Below are 21,309 nucleotides of genomic sequence, written 5' to 3'. Positions count from 1 at the left end.
CACCTATTACCTCAAATCACTCACTTTTTCCATTTCTAATTCTAACACAGGCTCTAGTACACTCATAAAAAATGTTGATTGCCCTTAACAACTTTCCTCCAATCCCATATATCAGCAAAACCTCCCACTGTGCCTTCCTGTCCACTAGGGCATAAGCCTTTTCCAAGTCCATGAAGGCCCAAAACACATCCTTGTCCTTTGCTAAAGTTTTTTCACATATCTATCTTATCACAAAAATTTGATCCATGCAACCCCTGCCTTTCCTAAACCCACACTGTTCCTCACCAATTACAGAGAATAGTTTGAAATAAACCAGTACCCTTCCCGAAATACAGCAGTAAACAAAATAGTAACTACCATCCAGAAGGCAAGCAAGGAACACATACCCAGAGGCTACAATAAATTCACTGCTCCTGGTTTTTCTTCCAGAATACCAGGAACCTTCAGATGCCCCCCCTACCCCTAGAACATCTTAAAATATAACTATAATCCAGAAGGCAAGCAAGGAACACATACTCAGAGGCTACATTCAATTCACTGCTCCTGGTTTTTCTTCCAGAATACCAGCAACCTTCAGATGGCCCCCCTGCCCCTAGAACTTCTTAAAATATACTTCTCATATTGTTGTGATTTCAAGTACACATCAGAATTTAGGATAATGAAAAACACATCTCAATTTAACCATAAATTTCTTCACAATCAACATATATAATCTTCATTGTTCATGAACATGAAACCAGATTTTGTTTAACTTTATGTATTATACTGGGCACCTTGTCTGCCTTCAATAGGAGTACTCGCCTATATGGAGTGTATTCGGCATCATCCTCCTCCCAGTCACCACCAAGGCCAGTGTCACCCTTCACCTCATACTCAAAGCTGGCAAGACATTCCTGCATGTGAAAAAAGTAAATAATTAAATACATACATACATATACCAAGGGCTTTTTCCCCCTTACATGGGAGGTAGCTCAAGTCAAAAGGCATCCCCACATACTTCACTCCCATTCACCACCCCTCCTTCCCTCTTTTCTTGGCTCCTTCTGGATGCATAACGCCCACTGCCCTAGGTCAAAAGCAATGCAAAAAAAAAAATAATAATAATAACTAAATAAAATAAAATAAAATAATTTAGGGCTCATTTCTGCACAAATACAAATTCCTGCACAAAATTATCTTTTCATTTACTCCAGGGCATCTAGTTTGGAAAAACAAGATGAGTAAAAAAATAAGCATTTTTTCTTAATACAATTCATAGTCTTTATCAGGCCCATAGCCATGGAGAGCTATGGAGGGTGGGGGGTTACGCCCCCAAAAATCTCTGTACATCTCCCTCCCCCAACAGTGTTAAGAAAATTATATGAAAATAATTAATCTATTGCAGGAGACCCATGGCTCCCAGGTAACTGGCAACAGCTACCAGACTATCCCATAAATGTTTTGTCATTTGGGCAGGACTTGGGTGAGACAGTCTAGGATCAGGTATTTAATGCTTTCTGTGTGACAGTTGCATCTGGGGCAATTCATTTCAGCGAGTAATATTATTAATGATTTTTCAGGGGAGATATCCATTCTATTATTCCTATAGGACACCTATATACAGAAACCAAAATACTCCCAATAGAACATCATATGAAAATGACAGGAACACAAATCTATGCAAGAACCCTAAACAATATTCACCTTATACAGACAGGAGAAGAGCAAGTTGGTTGAAAGGAGCAGATTGGAGTGAAAGATATTGTGGGGGCAGCAAAAAATTTGAAGTGTAATAGGGCAAGAAAGTACAAAAGAATGATAGGTAATGGAGCAAGTGCATTACTAAGTGGACGCTACAAAATCTATGCAAGTAAAGGTATGTAAGAGGCACACTAGAGAGAAGGTGGAGAGATGAAATAAATAACTTTACAAGAGTTGGATGGCAGAGCTTGTTGCAATAATGAGAATCATGGATTGATGTGAAAGAAGCCTTTGTTCAGCAGTGGACTCAAAATGGCCAATGGATTGATTGATTTATTGTTGCAAGGTACAGATAGTATTTTGTTTTAACCACTTCATTATGAGTCAAATTCTCGCATGCTGCATCGACTGCTATATGTACGATGCATCACACTACTTGCATTATAAAATATAAAGTCACTGCTGTATTACTCATTCTCTTTTACTCTGAGTAATAATAATACATTCATACATACATATACCAAAGGCTTTTTTCTCCCTTACACAGGAGGTAGCCAAAAAAAAAAGGCATGGAAACCACTCCCACCCATTCCATCCCCTACATACTCCACTCCCTTCCACCTTCTTCCCTCCCTCATATCTTGGCACCTCCTGGATGATGGGTCATCCTTGCATCCTGTCCACTGCCCTGGGTCAAAAGCAGTGTCACAAGACACAGTGCATTCACAGCAAGGCTGCTTCATTAATTCGGCAACCCCCCCTCTCCGTCCCCTCATGCAGAAAAGGAGAAGACAGGGAGAAATCCCTTCGGGCTGCGTTAATTTATTTCTCATACATGCTCCCTCACCCCCCAATCCCCTCATGCATCACAGAATCATCCATACACAACCCTTCTCCATTCACTCATATCTTCTGCCCTCTCTCATCCTTCCTCAACAGACATTCCTCTCTCTTGTAATGCCCCTTTTATCCCATCCATCCATCTCATCCTAGGATGCCCCCTCACATTCACTCCTTCCACCTCTGCCTTCCACACCTTTTTTACCAGTCTTTCTTCACTCATTCTTTCCATATGTCCAAACCATCCTAATATTCTTTCATCAACCCTATATCCCAACCCCCTTTCCACCCCTGTTCTCCTCCTCACCTCCTCATTTCTCATGCTATCTAGCCTAGTAACCCCTATCATACTTCTCAGACATTTCATCTCAAACACATTCCAACTCCTCTCTTCCTCTCTCATGTTCCATGTTTCTGCCCCGTACTTTGCTGTTGGCACAATCACTCCTTCATATAACCTCCTCTTAGCATCCATTCCCAAATCTCAATTTCTCATTACACTTTTTAATCCACCAAGACACTTACTCGCATCTCTCAATATACATTCTACATCCATCCCCACTCCTCCCTATCCTGTCACATTCTCACCCAAGTATCTAAAACTATCCACTTCTTCCAGTCTCTCTCCCTTAATACTCACTTCCAGTCTGCTGCCACTCTCTCCTCTTGCACATTTCATCACCTTACACACCTTACTTTTGCCCACATTTGTCTTCAGCTTCCTTCTTTCACACACCTTCTCAAACTCTGTTACTAACTTCCTCAATCCCTCCTCTGATCCTGCTACAAGTGCAGTGTCATCAGCAAACAACAACTGGCTTATCTCCCATTTTTCTCCATTTTCTTTAACCATCTCCAACTCCTGACCCACTACCCTTGCATTCACCTCTTGCACCACCCCATCCATGTATAGATTGAACAGCCAGGGCAACATAACACATCCCTGACAAAGTCCCACCTTTACCTCAAACCATTCTCTCTCTCCATTTCTAATCCTAACACAAGCTCTACTACTCTTGTAAAAACTTTTGACTGCTCTTAACACCTTTCCTATCCCATATATATGCAATACCTCCCACAGTACCTTACTGTCTACCCTGTCATAAGCCTTTTCCAAATCCATAAAAGCCCAGAAAACATCCTTACCTTTTCCTATAGCTGTCTCACATATCTGTCTTACCACAAAGATCTGATCTACGCAACCCCTACCTGTCCTAAAACCACTGTTCCTCACCAATTACTCCCTCTGTTCCTCTCCTAACCCTCTCAATCAAGACCCTCCCATAAGCCTTCCCAACTACACTCAACAAGCTGATCCCTCTGAAACTACTACACTCACACTTGTCCCCCTTTCCCTTGTAAAATGGAACTATACAGGCACTCCTCCAGTCCTCTGGCACTCTACCCTCTCTTAAACAAACATTAAATAACCTCACCAGTCAGTCCACCATAACTGTACCTCCTTTCTTCAGACATTCTGCATGGCATCCATCCAGACCAGGTGCCTTACCTGCTCTCATCATCTTAACAGCTGCTTTCACTTCATCTTTCCCTATTTCTCCTCCATTTTCCTCACTCATCACTCTCATTTTCTTAGCGCTACCCACTACAACTACCTTTCCCTCCCTATCCTCCTTTAATTTCTTTCCAAAACAACTTTTTATTTCTGTCATACTCTTAGCCCATTTCACATCTGCTGTCCTCTTCGTTTCCTTTATCTTATGCTTGACTTCCCTTCTCTTTACTTTGTACCTCTCATACGATTCCCTCATCCTAATTTGTAGCCAATCTATGAAAGCCTGCTTCTTCTCTTCTACAGCCTTCTTTGCTTCCTCATCCCACCATTCACTACCCTTTCTTCTGTTTCCTCCTGCCCTCTTTGTTCCACATACCATCTTTACACACCTTATGACTCCCTCCTTGAACCATCCCCATTCCTCCTCCACTCCTACTTCTACTCTATTCTTCATTCCGTTCCACTCCTCTCTCAGTTTCTTATACTCCTTCTCCTTTCCTTTCTCATTTAAGCAGTTTAATCGAAGTACCTCTCTACCTTCTGCCCTTTTCCTCTTTCTCCAACTATTCTCCACTTTCAATTTACCTTCCACCAGAAAATGATTTGATATTCCCCCCACTCTCTCCCCTTAGAACATGTACATCCTTAACTCTTCCTACCATACTCCTGGTCACCACTATATAGTCCATTAATGCTCTATCTGCCACCCTTCAATCCACCACTCTCTCCAATGTGTACTTATGCTTCACTTTCTTCCTAAACACTATATTTGCTATCATCAACTCTCTTTTGAGACACATCTCTACCATCAATTCTCCACTACGATTTTTACCTGGAACTCCATACTTCCCAATCACTCTGTCTATTGTTTCATTTCCTACCCTAGCATTAAGGTCTCCCAATACAACTACATTGACATTTCTCCCTAATCCCTCTATGTACTCATTTAAATCTACCCAAAATGACTCCCTTTCCTCTACGCTTTTCTCTCTACCAGGCCCATAAGCACTTACAAAAACCCACATCTCCCTTCCCAGCTTCACCTTCATCCACATCAACCTTGAAGAAACCTCCTTCCACTCCACTACATGCTTACCTATCTCTTCACTTACTAATATAGCCACCCCTTCTCTCCCTCATCCCCTCTTCACTCATGAGAACCTCCCAACTACACTCCCAAACTCACACTTGCCCCTCCCTGGTTTGATCACATTTTCTGTATTTATTATTACTCAAAACTGAATTGAGTAATAATAAATACAGAAAATGTGATCAAACCAGTTCACAGAATCCGGGGCTAACTCGTGTACAACTACAAAAAATATATATATATAATTAAGACACCGACACTGGCATCCTCATGTACTCACTCAGTCCTCGTGACTCCTACATAGGCGTCATCGTACTGAAGTGGTTAATTCTCATGTGCTGCTCAATGGGGAGAAATTTGGTTTCCGAGTGTATGTTCTATCAAGCTTATTTTAATGCATCCTGTTATTATTATTGGTTTGTTTTCAGTAGTTTGCAGGGTGTTTATTTTTGCTTTCTTGATTGTAGGGAACCATGCTAGGAAGGTGTAGTCAAGTGTGGTTCTTATGAATGATTTGTAAAATGTGATTAGTGTTTCTGATGATCAAATATTGTGTTTGATAAAATAAAGGAAAACAGGATAAAGCTGCCTAGTCTGCTGAAATAAAATTGCACAACATTTGTCTGAAAAAATGTGTGGCATTACACAGAAAATGTTCTTATGTGGCTACAAGGCATTACTTGGTCCAGGAAATTACCGCTACACCAAAAACAATAATTGGCATCGATAGTATTTACCTCTGCAAAGATCTCTTCCTCTGGGTTGCTCCACATGACTAAGTTAATGCTGGGCTGCTTTTGTTTCTTTTTCTTCTTACCCTCCATTTTATATAACTTGCATATCATTAAGAGATAAGTGAAGTCATAGGGCATTTTTTTGGTCTTAGCCTCTTCAACTTCATCCCTACGAAATGAAAGAAGATGAAATCGAGATGCACAAACACTAATGCAATCCTGATATCAATATAAACATCACTGATACATTAATAAATGAAGTGTGGAAGGCAGAAGTGGATGGAGTGAACATGAGGGGGCGACCGCAGATGAGATGGATGCATGGGGTAAAGGGATTGAGCAAGAGGAGGATGTCTGTTGAGGAAGGAAGGGAAAAGGTAGAAGATAGGGGTGAATGGAGAATGATTGTGTATGGATGATGCTGTGATGCATGGAAGGGAGTGGGTGGGAGTGGTTATGTGTAAATGATATTTTGATGCAGCCTGAAGGGATTTCTCCCTGTCCTCAATGTTTCTGCATGAGGGGACAGAGAGGGGACAGAGGGGGGTGGCTGGTTAAATGAAGTGGCCTTGCTGTGGATGTGATGTGTCTTATTGCATTGCTTCTGACCCAGGGCAGCGGGTGAGATGCAAGGATGATCCATCATCCAGAAGGAGCCAAGATAAGAGGGGGAGGGAGGGGTGGAATGGGAGTGGAGTAGGTGGGGTTGACATGCATGGGAGTGGAACTGTCTTTTGACTTTGGCTATTTCCTCTTTACATTCCTGTATCATCCCATCCTATACATATTTTACCCTGGATGATGATAAACATGAATTTTATCTAAAGAACTTACCCTAAACTCTCAAATATGGGCAAAGCAAACTGTGGTGGCAAATTCACTAGTCTCTCAGAAAGCAGCAGTCCAACATGTTTGCTCTCATTGCCCAATATGTCTCGTAACAGACGATTAGTCTCATCTGATCCACTGCTCCCAGACTTCTCCACCAGTGCTGACCTCAACCCAGATATGCAGCTTTCATCCTGGAATAAAGTTATGGAACTCCTTCATTTCATGAATAGTTTGGATGGACAAAAGTTATATAAGGTACCAAACCTCTGAAGATACAAGACTGATGACAATTTAAATATTTTCACAGCATCCAATCATGCCAAAATGAAACCTAAAACCTTGTGAGCTGAGTCTTTCATGATTCACAACTGATACAAATTTAGAAAAGTTGTAAGGCATCATATTTCCCAATACACAGGACACAAATCAGTCAAACCTTCCGTGATGTAAGATTGATAACTGTGGTAACACCAAAGACTTGTTGAAGCTCATCCTCTCCTGCTTCCTCTTCTTCTTCTTCTTCATCTTCATCCATCTCATCACTGACTTGCTTTAAAAGATTTGTCTTCATGTAATATCATGTATTATATCAAAACAAAGTCTCAACCTAATCCCTAATGTATTTCAAACTGACCAAAATTAAAAGAAAAAGAAGAGAAGCAAGTAACTGTCTGGGGGGATAAAAAGGGTCATGAAAAATAGGCATCTAGGGACGAAGACAAATAGAAGACTGTATGAGGGAGTGATTGTCCCTATGGCACTATATGGAGCATAGACTTGGAATTTCGAAGGGAAAGAATGGAACAACTTAAACATGTTAGAAATCAAGTGTAGTATGGTGGAGGTTACAAAGATGTATAGTGTGAGAACTATGGAGATGCAGCAAGAACCAGAGGCAGAACGAGAGCGGACAGATAGGGTTGATCAAAGAATGCTGGGATGGTCTAGGGATATAAAAAGAACAAGTAAAGAAAGACTTGCAAGTGTGTGGAAAGCAAAAATAGATGGAGTGAGCACTGGATCCAAGAGGAAAGTTTGTTAGGCAAGGAGGAAAGATTGCAAAAGACAGTAGTGAATGAAGAATGGTTGTAAATGGATGAGGTAATGATGCAGCCTAAAGGGACTTTTTTTTTTCTTGAATGGATGAGGGGGGGGGGTGATTACCGTGTAATAATGAAGTGGTGCGGGTAAACCAGCTTCAGCTGCCAGGCCTTGCTGTTGATGTGTTGTGTCATACTGCACTGCTTCTGAACTAAGCAGAGTGGTGGGAAACAGGAATGACCTTTCATCCATGAGGAGCTAAGATGGGATGGACAATGAATGGGATTTTGGAAGGGGTGTGGGATGGGTGCAAGAGGGTTGGAGCTAAGATGGGATGGACAATGAATGCTCTGAATTATGCCACCAAAGACCTCTTCGAGACTGAAAGGGATTTTGGAAGGGGTGTGGGATGGGTGCAAGAGGGTTGGAGCTAAGATGGGATGGACAATGAATGGGATTTTGGAAGGGGTGTGGGATGGGTGCAAGAGGGTTTTAGGGTGAATGTACAGTATGCTCTGAATTAGCCACCAAAGACCTCTTCGAGACTGAAAGGAGGTGTTGAAATTTGTCCAAGATGAAGTATTCAAGATGTGTACTGGGGGATTAATGAGGATGGATTAGTGAGAAATGAGAACAGGGTTGGAAAGAGAGTAGGCAGATGAGGCTGATCAAAGAATACTGGTATGGTTTGGGCATATGGAAATAATGCATGAAGAAAGACTAGCAGAAAGAATATGGAAAGTAGAGGTGGAAGGAGTAAAATTCAATGGAAGACCAAGAATGGAGCCTTAGGTACAAGGAGAATATCTGTTGTGTTGGGAGAGAAGAGAGTAAGAAATGGGTGTGATTAGGGAATAGTTGCAAATGGATGATAAATTGATACAGCATATAGGGATTTCTTCTTATCTACTCTGTTTTTTGCAATTGGATGAAGGGGAGGGCCACCATGTAATGAAGTGGTGAGGGTAAACCAGCTTCTAATGTCAGGCCTTGCTGTGAAGATGCTGTATATTGTTCCATATTTTTTTACCTGGGCAGTGGACAATGGATAGGGATGGCTCTACAACCACACGGAGTTCAAATAAAAGAGAAAACAAGTGGGTGTGAGTGTTGAAAGGTTGGGTACATGCCTTGGCTGGCCACCTTCCTTATAAAGCAGAAAGGACATTTTGATATATCTATGTATGCATGTATCAATCAATCAATCTACTGCCTCCTGGTTCCTCTTGCAAAAGGCCTGTGGCCTTCAAGTAAATGGCATCAGCCTCCAGGCAGGTCCACAAGTTTCTCAGGGAAGACATACTGTGTTGTTGTCTAGGAATCATTAGTATGGGACATCATAGTATTTGTTGTTCTGTGTCATCTGTATAGTGGGTGCATCTGGGCCAGATTGAATCTTTGGCCATGCCTATTCTGTGTTAGTACTGTTTTAATGCTAGATGGTGTCTTGTGTGTAGGCATGTTAGTTTGATTCTTTGGTGGGGCTTAGGGATGGGAGTTGTTTGAGCTTTGAGTTTGAAGGTTTGTCTTGAAGGGTTTGTTTAGTGATCAAAATGTGTATGTGTTTCTGTGTGAATGTTTTGTGTGGTACAGGTGCTAGGTTGTTTGGCTTGAATATTATACTGATCATGTGTTATTTTTTTTCATTCTATTGTAAGATTAGTGTGATGGGTGTGAGCTGTTGAGGATTATAGCATAGAACTGTGTTCCTGTTATTTTCATGTAGTATGTATTTATGTACATTTGTTCATATATTTGTACATATACATATGTATTTATGAAGTGAAAAAAAAATCTGGCAAACATAACTACATCTAAAGGATCACAAATCTTTGAGCTTTCACTAAGAAGAAATCACCCATTCAAATGAATGAGATCACATACCAATAGTCCAAAAAACAATCAGTAAATTGATCCTTCTGATTTTAGGTACCACTGCAACTATTGAAAAGTCAAAATACAGAAAATATACAATGTCACTGCATAATAGCCAGTTTTATTTACAATGCACTACTTGCTATTACCAATTGTTTTACAGTAACCTCAATATCCCAATTATAAATGAAAACTTAGTTTACCTTTATAACTGATCCAACATAATTCTGGGAAATGATGGTGTCAGCAATGCCAGATAAATCAACATCCAGTCCTCGAAATGTCATTTGGATTAGTTGCTTAATCCCATGAAAATCATTGTCCTCAGCTCTAAATCCTTCAAAGTCAACATCGATCTGAAAGAAATTTTGTCTAATAAATATTTCAATCATTAAGCCTTGCTGCCAATATGTTGATCATGTTTGTCTAAGTACACATAAGGATACTTGAGGGCACCCAAATGGACAAAGTGGAGATCCAAGTGCATAGAAGGGAGGGATACCATTTCTGATTCAAAGTTTTCATATACTTCCTGTCTGTATGATAAAGAAATAAACCAAAAAATAATTAATCAATCAATTAACAGATAAAATCCTAAATGTGAGACTTGCTTCCTGATCACAGCTTTGTAAAGTGACTTCTCTCAATTTTAACAGTTACCTAATGGAAAAATATAATCCCTTAGACTTGATGATATACAATATTGAACTTGTTCCAGTTCTGGTGAAGCAATTTTACACTATTGGTGGTTAGTTAGTGCTTTCTTTTGCCATGTCTAACACTACCAGTAGTGGGGTATGGGAGCAAGTTGTGTTGCCATAATAAATAACTAATTTCACATTATTGCATGCCAGACCCTGATATACACCCATCTGAATCTGATAACCAAGATGAACACATGTATATTATATATATTACATAATATAGCCAGAGAAAACTTATATTACAATAATCATACATTTATACAAGATCTTCATTTATGTAAAGTTGCTGTAACTAATAAGGCAAGTTGATCCAGAATAGAAAAAAAAAATTGGGTATAATTTTAGAAGTGCACACCTACATGATACAGCATTAGAAAATTTAATAATCTTGTGAATTATAATACATCTATGTAATATACATTTTTCTTGGCCGAAATTAACAACAGAAAAAGTTGCTAAAAGTGATTCACAAACAAATGCAGCCACGGCAACTCCTTGAGACACCATTTTTGTTTTGAAAGATTCAGAGGTCAATGACAACAAGGACCATGATTACCTCTACAATTACAGGTACTGCATTACTAAATACAGGTTAGGTCACATTAGGTAGGTTAGGTTAGGTAGTTTAACTTAGGTTTGGTAAGGTTAGAATACACAAATTTATCACACTTTAATTTCTTTGACTTCCACATTTATCAAAACAAAAATGATGTATCGAGCAGTTCCTGCAGCTCCATTTGTTAGCATATTGCTTTTAGCAACTTTTTCTGTTATTGATTTCTGTCAAGAAAAATGTATATAAAATTGATGCATTATAATTTACAAAATTAATATTTAATTTTCTAATGATATATCACATGGGGTGTACTTCTAAAATTTTACCAAATTATGAGACATATGGTCGACCTCTGCAGAAATAATACCCCTGCCCTCAGTACTGCCAAAATATAGGGTATCCCTACAAAAACACATGCACACTCAGATTAGAAAACAAACACCCCACTATAGACCATAAAATTATATACTTCCCCTCTTCCCACAGAAATCAACCCAATGGAAGTCACTTCCACGATGAGTAAGAATTGTCATTTCACTACCCTGTATGACAATACTAACTCAGAGTCAGCCTGGTAACAGACTCTTATTATCCCAGATATACCATCACACAGAACACTTTAAACTACACTGCCCTCCATTTGCTCCTTTCAGACAGGAGGACATAATCTCTTCACCATGTGACATATGGGTTGAACCTGTGGTTGTTGCCACATTTCTGAAGGCCATGGGCCTCCTGCAATGGAGAACCTGGACAACAGATTAATTTCCCAAGAAAAAACAAATCCTTTTTTAGAAGTGCACGCCTACATGATATAGCAATAGAAAATTAATTATTTTGTAAATCTTAATACATCAATGTAATATACATTTTTCTTGGCAGAAATCAATAACAAAAAACCTTGCTAAAACCAATTACATTACCAAACAAAGCTCTATGATAGGTTCAAGATGCCATTTTGTCATCTGTCCATTCCTGTCAATGTCAGTTTAACAATGGTATTGACATTGTGTGTTAGGTATTCTCCCACTCCGAGTGACATCGCCACACTACATATTTCTAAAACAGTGCTATGGAGCTGAATATCATATTTTTCTTCAAGCTGTGAAATTCCTCTACACCCAATGCCAAAACTGCCCATCAATATCCCTGACAACCTCTAGAATTACAGGTACTGCATTACTAAATGCAGGTTAGGTTATGTTAGACAAATTCATCATGCTTTAATTTCTTCGAACTCTGCACCTATCAAAACAAAGACTGCATCTCAAGCAGTTGCCCTTCATTAGCGTATCGCTTTTAGCAGCTTTTCCTGTTATTGATTTCTGCTAAGAAAAACATATATTACATTGATGTACTATAATCTGCAAAATGATTTTTTTATTTTCTATTGCTATATCACATAAGTGTGCACTTCTAAAAATTTACCAAAACAGATCTTTGAGCAAAAAAGGGAAATGGCATGCCTGGTACTCAATGGAAGATCGAACAATAAATTCCGAGACTGAAGAGTAAAGAACATAAGTCACTGTCAGGAGGTGGAGATGATAGATTTATAGTTTGCAGTCTGGATATTAAATATTTGTTAATTTTTTAGTTCTGCACACCCATGCGATATAGCAATAGGAAAGCAATTATTAAATTTGTAAATTATAATACATCAGCATAATATGCAATTTTCTTGGCAGAAATCAATAACAAACAAGTTGCTAAAACCAATTTACTATCAAACGAAGTCGCGATGGTTAAATGATACACCATGTTTGTTTTGATAGATGCCAAGGTTGAAGAAATGAAAGGATGATAAATTCATCTGTTCTATCCTAACCTAACCTACCTAACCTATACTTAGTAATTCAGTACCTCAAATTCTAAAGATCATCCTGATCATCGTTGTAATCACGGATGCTGACGGCCTGATTATTATTGTACCTCGGGCAATTAAAACAGATGATGGCAGAACCCCGTGTTCTCTCAAAAAGTCCAAGGAAGCCCTACTGTCTTTGTAACAGCACTTATTAACATCACCTGTAGTTGGAGAATACCCGGTCCACAATGTGAAAGCCATTGTCTAACTGATAGTTACTGGACTGGACAGACAAGCATGGCATCCGTACAGTATCCTAGCGGTCTTGTTTGTAGATATGCTTGTAGCAAGGTTATCTTGTTATTATTTCCGCCAAGAAAATCGCATACTTTGTTCATGTATTTTAATCTACAAAATTAATATTTAATTTTCTAATGCTATATTGCATAGGTGTGCACAACTAAAATAATTCCAAATATTCTAAAATGCAGTACGTGATATTTCTGTAGAATTATACAATTTTGTATCCATACTGTTTCCCTATAATATATTCCATCATGCATGTCTGTGTCCCTAAATTAAGAAATTCAAGTTTTACCTCAACTACTTTCATCCTAAAATGAAACCATCACTACTGCGGTAATTAGAATTTGGATTCTCGCCAAGTAGATCTACAGTTCTTCAACTAATAAAGATATTGGACAGATGGACTCAGATATTGACTGAGAATGTTGCAGTGGACATAATTTACTGTGACTTTATGAAAGGCTTCAATAAGGTAGCCACATAGGAGACTTAAAAAAAAAAAAAAACTAAATAAACATTAGAGAGAACTGTTTGAAGTGGATCAGAGGTTCCATGGAGTCCAGAAAGCAATGTGTAATAGTGAACAGCCAAAAATCAGAATGGCATGATATGAAAAGTGGTGTCCCTCTGGGGTGATGAGACCCTTTTTGCTCATCTTTTATATTAATGATCTCCCCGAAGTATTAAAAAATGGAAGTGAAATACACTTGTATGCAGATAACACCAAAATCTACAGCCAAATTAAAACCCAGGATGACATGAAGCTTCTTCATGAGGACATAGACTATATGAAGTAATGGTCGGATAATTGGCCATTACCATTTCACCCCCAAAAAATGTAAATTCATGTATAATGGAAATTATAGTGTAAGACCCTCTTATGCCTTTAACTTTTTAGAAATGTACCCTATGGTACACTGTGCTTGTAGCAGGATCAGAGGAGGGATTAAGGAAGTTAGTGACAGAGTTTGAGAAGGTGTGTGAAAGAAGGAAGCTGAAGATAAATGTGGGCAAAAGTAAGGTGATGAGATGTACAAGGGGAGAGAGTGACAGAAGGATGGAAGTGAGCATTAAGGGTGAGAAACTGGAGGAAGTGGATAGTTTCAGATACTTGGATGCAGATGTGACAGGAAAGGGAGGAGTAGGGGGTGGAGGTAGAATGTAGATTGAGAGAGGCGAGTAAATTTTTTTTGGTGGATTAAAAAGTGTAATGAGAAATAGACATCTGGGAATGGATGCTAAGAGGAGGTTATATGAAGGAGTGATTGTGCCAACAGCAATGTACAGGGCAGAAACATGGAATATGAGAGAGGAAGAGAGAAGGAGTTTGAATGTGTTTGAGATGAAATGTCTGAGAAGTATGATAGGGGTTACTAGGCTAGATAGAGTGAGAAATGAGGAGTTGAGGAGAACGGGTGGAAAGGGAGCTGGGAGATAGGGTTGATGAAAGAGTGTTAGGATGGTTTGGACACATGGAAAGAATGAGTGAAGAAAGATTAGTAAAAGAAGTGTGGAAGGTGGAGGTGGAAGGAGTGAATATGAGGGGGTGTCCTAGGATGAGATGGATGGATGGGGTGAAAGGGGTTTTACAAAAGAGAGGAATGTCTGTAGAGGAAGGATGGGAGAGGACAGAAGATAGGGGTGAATGGAGAAGGGTTGTGTATAGATGATGCTGTGATGCAGGAGGGGGAGTGGGTGGGGGATGGGGGGTGAGGAAGTATGTATGAGAAAAAATTTGACGCAGCCCGAAGGGATTTCTCCCCGTCTTCTCCTTTCTTGCATGAGGGGACGGAGAGGGGGGTCGCCGAATTTATGAAGCGGCCTTGCTGTGGATGTGCTGTGTCTTGCGACACTGCTTCTGACCCAGGGCAGTGGACAGGATGCAGGGATGACCCGTCATCCAGGAGGTGCCAAGATAAGAAGGAGGGAGGAGGGTGGAGGGGAGTGGAATATATGGGAAATGAAATGGGTGGGAGTGATTTCTATGCCTTTTCTTTTTGGCTAGCCCCCATGTCAGGGGTAAAAAGCCTTTGGTATATTTGAGCTGAAGTAGTTCTCATGGGATGCAGAAAGACACTGTGAGTACAATGCAATTTGAATTATCCATCTAGCTGTCCCAGTTCCTGAGATATTGCATTTTGAATGGTACAAAATCAGGCCTATTTTGTCCCAGAAAATCAGGCCAAACCATGCGGTCTCACTAACCGCCGACCAAACCCAAACAATTATGGTTTTAGCTCAAATGCACAATTTTATATAAAAAATTAGGTAAATTTTTAGTTTCATCTATGGGTGCAATATAGCAATAGAAAATTAATTATTAATTTTGTAAATAATAATGTATCAATGTAACATGCACTTTTGTGAGCAGAAATAAAAAACAAAAAAGGTGCTAAAACAGATTTCATAAGTAACAAAGTCGTGCAGGATGAATGGTTCGCCATGTTTGTTATGATAGATGCCGACGTCGAAGAAATGAAAGGATGATAAATTTGTCTAACCTAAACTAAAACTTCAGTACCTGTGTTTAATAAATCATTACCTGCAAATTAAATGTCACACCGCGAATCAGGGCCTGTAAAAACACAGGTGACTTCAAGACTGCTCGCCCACTTGTACGTAGTCTTAAATGTCATCATGAGAGACGTTGGCGGGCTTTTCAACCATTCTCTTAGCTTGCAGGGTATACAAAGTTCTTGCACCTTGAAGGAATGCACGTATCTCCACTCCATAACATTCCTTCAAGAAAATGTACCTGGCGAGGTACTGTTGGAAGTACCGAGGCCATCAATTGACAGACAACAAAATGGCGTCCTGATCCTATGCTACCAACTTCGTTCATTAGCATATCTGCTTGTAGCTAGGTATTTTTTTATTTTCATTTCCGCCCACAAAATTGCATATTATGTTGATACATCATAATTTACAAAATTGATAATTAATTTTCTATTGCTATATTGCGCCCATGGATGAAACTAAAAAAATACTAAAAATTAGTATATGGTTGCATTATTCGACCTGTTTTCTTTAAAATGTGTGATTTCCATGTAATTTGATCAAAGAGAAGTTAAGTTTTTATCCTCTGCAAAATTACCGACCACAGCTACGAATACCATCCGACTCACTAATAGCTAACCAAACCCGAACAAGGACGGTTTTTGTTGAAATGCACGATTTTATATAAAAAATTAGCATATGGTTGCATTATTCAACCTATTTTCTTTAAAATGTGTGATTTTCATGTAATCTTATCAAAGAGAAGTTATGTTTTTACCCTCTGCAAAATTACAGACCACAGCTACGATAATTCGATAATCCGACCCGATAGAAAAAAAAAAAAAAAAAAATTGTACTTCAATTTCTCAGCTCTCCCGCAATACCCTGCCCTGGTTTTGGTATTAGAATAATCTGGGAGAATAGCAGTTTTTGTTTAATTTGGATATGTTGCCTTTTAATGGAGTTTCTTTAGCTCATTTTTCACGTTGAAACATAAAAAAAAATTCAATTTACTGCTGAATGCAGGCCACCATGTTTATCTTACGTTTTATATACCGACATGTAACTGATGATGCGATTGGTTGAAATTTACTACGATTGTAGTTAATACACTTACGTGACATTTTTATGTAATAAATTTCCCGCAATATGTAAATTTGGCCATTTGAATGGCATGCGCATAAAATGATGGGCTATTGGCGGGCGTAATCGACAGTGGCGTCTCTAGCAGTGTTTGACCTAGCTACCTTTGGGGCTACAGAGAGTAAGATGCCTAGTCCTATCCCTATCCTATTTTTGTCACCTTTTACAACTCAAATGGGAACACTCAGTGGCAGTATTCTCCCCTACCACAGGGTTCAACAAAAAAGGAAATGTATATTCAGAGAAATGGTACAGGACATTACTAAGTGTGGGGGGACAGTATTGTATAACAGACTATCATGGAGTAAACAAGTAGGTAGGTCAAACACCACCAGAGGCGCCACCGTCGATGACGAGCACAATAGCGCGTCATTTTATGCGCACGCCATTCAAACGGCCAAATTTACATACCGCGGGAAATTTAATTAATAAAAATGTTGTGCGAGTGTATTTACTACGATCGTAGTAAATTTCAAACATTCACATCATCAGTTACATGTCGGTCAATAAAAACATAAGATAAACATGGCGGCCTACATTCAGCAGGAAATCGAAAATTGGTATATGTTTCAACGTAAAAAATGAGCTAACAAATTTAGGGTTGTGGCAACTGACCATAATAAAGAAAAACTACTAGTATCGCGGATTATTCTAATACCAAAATAAAGGCAGTGTGTTCCGGTAGAGCTGAAAAATCAGTGGTTTTAATTAGTTTTTTTCTATCGGGTCGGATTATCGGATAACAACATCAACATCCATCCCGCCAACTTATCTATCACTGGTGGTATGGATCAAACTTCACTCTATTAAGTTTCTTACTATTATGGGTAAAATTTTACTTTCGACCATTGTAGGAATATAGCAATACAAAATTAAATAGTAATTTTGTAAATTAAAATGTATGAACGAAATATGCAATTTTGTGTGCGGAAATGAAAATAAAAAAGTTGCTAAAACAGATTTCTTAAGTAACAAAGTCGTGTACGACGAATGGTACGCCATGTTTGTTACGGTAGATGCCGACGTCGGAGAAATGAAAGGACGATAAATTTGTCTAAACTAAACTAAACTAACCTAACCTGTGTTTAATAAATCATTACCTGCAAATTAGATATCATCTGGCTGGTTGTCGTCGTCGTTGTCATGAGAGACGTTGGCGGGCTTTTCAACCACTCTCTCAGCTTTTGTATGGCTATATTCCTCCAATTGTCGAAAGTAAAATTTTACCGGTTAGGTTAAGTTAGGTTAGTTTAGTTTAGACAAATTTATCGTTCTTTCATTTCTCCGACGTCAGCATCTACCATAACAAACATGGCATACCATTCGTAGTACACGACTTCGTTACTTAAGAAATCTGTTTGAGCAACTTATTTTATTTTCATTTCCGCACACAAAATTGCATATTACGTTCATACATTTTAATTTACAAAATTACTATCTAATTTTGTATTGCTATATTCCTACAATGGTCGAAAGTAAAATTTTACCCTATTATGTTATTAGTGTAATAGACTTATAGTTGAATTTTTTGAACTATTTTCTTTAAAATGTGTGATTTCCATGTAATTTGATCAAAGAGAAGTTACGTTTTTATCCTCCGTAATATTACGGACCACAGCTACGATTCGTCATGCCCGCTATCTATGATCACTGGTGGTATGGATCAAACTACACTATAAGTTTATTACTATTGTGTTTTTAGTGTAATAGCTTGCATATAGTTGAATTATTCAAACTATTTTCTTTAAAATGTGTGATTTTCATGTAATTTGACGGTATTCATAGCTGTGGTGGGTAATTTTGCAGAGGATAAAAACGTAATTCTATGATCAAGTTACATGGAAATCACACATCTTAAAGAAAATAGGTCAAATAATGCAACCATATGCTAAATTTTTATATAAAATTGTGCCTGTCGGTAAAAACCGTCTTTGTTTACGTTTGATCGGCAATTAGTCAGACCTCACGTTTCGGCCCGATTTCCGGGGACAAAATAGCCCCGATTTAATTCCATTCAAAATGCAATATCTTGAGAACTAAGACAGCTAGATGGATAATTCAAATTGCATTATACTCATAGCGACTTTTTGCATCCCATGAGAACTACTTCAGCTCAAATATCAGGAATTCCATTTTAATATTGACCTAGCTAACATGGAGTAAACAAGATTTATTATATAATTATAGAACTAAAATTCAATATCATTCAAACTGATACCACCACTTATTCAGTTCAAAGTCCAGAGCTGGATACATAGTAACATAGGGCTGAGTTTGGCCTCTTCCATAAGACTAGTCTACTCGACTACTGTGAGATAATCACTTACTCTGCACTGCAGCAGGAATCTCAGCCGAACTCTAATGAAAATATTTAGACATACCTTTGATCCTATCATTTCATCTTGTTCCATTTCTTCATCACTCTCTGAAACATATTCCTCCTCAGGAAAAACAGCACGAGGTTTTTTCAAAGGCCTGGACATCTTTACGACTCTTCGTTACTTCTCTATTATGGATTTAACATCCACGGTTGACGATGAACACGCGCTGTCTGTCTGTTTATAAGCGGTGCATGAATTAGCAAATCTGTCATCGATTATAAATTATTACACTAAGTAACACGATTTTTGTCTTTGACAAGCAAGTGTTATTTCCCAACTCTTTTAATTGCAAAACAATAGAAAATGTCCAATATGTCTGTCAAACTTTGCTTTTGTGATTTTTAGAATGATTTTCCCAAAAAGCTCAATTTAATCATTTTCACAATTTTTGGACAAAAAAAAAACATAAATTCAAATGACACAATATTTTATTTTAAAACTTCTGAAACCAAAATTTAGGATTAAACGTTAACAGATTTTCTTGATTTGCGTGAATACAACAAATCACTTTCATGTATGAGCCCCGAATGTTCTCCCATCATGTTTTCATTGAAGCATGCCTGGTATCTTTTTTCTTACATAAGAACATAAGAATTGGGGAGACTACAAAAGGCCTAAAAGGCCTACACTAGGCAGCTCCTTATCCAAGTTAAGTCGGGCACATTCGGTCACCAGGCTCCGTCCCCGGTCACCAGATCGGGCGTGCCCGGTGATCAAATAATCCTAAAAGATACATAGGAACACAAGAATAAAGGAGACAGCAAGAGACCATGAGGGCTACATTAGGCAGTTCCATGTCTATTACCACCTGTCATCCCCATCCATAAAGTTGTCTAACTGTTTCTTAAAACTACCGATAGTTTAAGCAGTCACTACACGGTTACTAAGACTGTTCCATTCGTTGACCACCCTATTAGGAAACCAATTCTTCTCTATTTCCTTCTTAAATCTAAATTTGTCCAGTTTAAATCCATTACTGCGAGTCCTGCCCTGTTGTCTTAAAATAACGGACTTGTTTGCGTCACCAATGTTGAAGCCTTTGATCCACTTGAACACCTCTATTATATCACCCCGCACTCTGCGTCTTTCCAGAGAGTGTAAGTTAAGGTGCCTAAGCCTCTCTTCTTGAGGTAAATTTCTGAGCCCATGTATCATTTTGATTATTCTCCCCTGTACTGATTCTAGTGAACTGATGTCCATTCTGTAAAACGGAGAACAGAACTGTACCGCATAGTCAAGGATGGGTCTAACTAACGCTAGGTAGAGTTTGATTATTACCTCTGCACTTCTATTCGTAACCGTCCTTGCAATATACCCAGGCCCATTTAATTGGTCAGCGGTTCCCAAATTATCTGAAATAGCTCTCCAGTTTTGCTTCGAGAAGACCCGTACATCCCTTACCATTTTTGTATCTATATAAGAACATAAGAATGAAGGAGACTACAAGAGACCATAAGGCCTACACCAAGGTCTAAATATACAGGTCAGACCGTTTGAATTATTGTGCGCAGCTTCTGACGTCATTAGGCTGGGTCCGTTTTCTCTTTGTGAAACACTGAAGAAAACTGTGAAACGCCAAGGAAGACAGGAACTATAATATTTTATATATTATATATATATATATTATATATCATATATATTATATATTCATATATATAGATAGGAACTATAATATCTTATATATATTTATATATATATATTATATAATATTTGTCAGAATATAACTAATTGCGTGGAGCGGTGCGAGCGAAGGCAACGACATTCCTGAACGACGCACCAGCTTCAACTGACAGCTATAGGACCCGCGAACCCCACTTTGAACAGCCAGGTGACGTTCACGGGCCCGCTGCGCCAACTCCCTCGAAATTCGGTCGGAAGTGGTTAGACCTTATATCCTTAGATCTTGGCCTACACTAGGCAGCTCCGTATCTATCACCACCTGTCATCCCCATCCATAAAGATGTCTAATCGTTTCTTAAAACAACTGATAGTTTCAGCACTTACTATATGGTTACTAAGTTTATTCCATTCGTCGACCACCCTATTAGTAAACCAATTCTTGCCTATTTCCTTTTTAAATATAAATTTGTCCAGTTTATAACCATTACTGCGAGTCCTGCCCTGTTGTTTTAATATGATGTCCTTGTTTGCACCACCCTTGTTAAAGCCTTTGATCCACTTGAACACCTATATTAGATCACCCCGCACTCTGCGTCTTTCCAGAGAGTGTAAGTTAAGATGCCTAAGCCTCTCTTCGCAAGGCAAATTTCTGAGTCCATGTATCATTTTGGTCATTCTTCTCTGTACTG

General features: G+C 38.7%; 1 protein-coding gene across 1 annotated transcript; it reads right to left on the bottom strand.

Annotated features, from left to right (window-relative positions):
* Positions 1-672: 672 nt before the first annotated feature.
* On the bottom strand, positions 673-19,201 carry LOC143027567 (protein BCCIP homolog). Its single transcript, XM_076188878.1, has 6 exons — positions 19,001-19,201; positions 9,811-9,963; positions 7,128-7,241; positions 6,695-6,882; positions 5,864-6,029; positions 673-893 (listed from the first exon to the last, which is right to left on the bottom strand). The coding sequence occupies exons 1-6, from the start codon at positions 19,100-19,102 to the stop codon at positions 723-725; spliced, it is 894 nt and encodes a 297-aa protein (XP_076044993.1). The 5' UTR covers positions 19,103-19,201; the 3' UTR covers positions 673-722.
* Between the last annotated feature and the right edge of the window lie 2,108 nt (positions 19,202-21,309).

The sequence above is a fragment of the Oratosquilla oratoria genome, chromosome 8, assembly GCF_046742065.1.
Source record: "Oratosquilla oratoria isolate Oo_2021 chromosome 8, ASM4674206v1, whole genome shotgun sequence".
Lineage (NCBI taxonomy): Eukaryota > Metazoa > Arthropoda > Malacostraca > Stomatopoda > Squillidae > Oratosquilla > Oratosquilla oratoria.
This window is presented reverse-complemented; position numbering and strand designations above follow the sequence as displayed.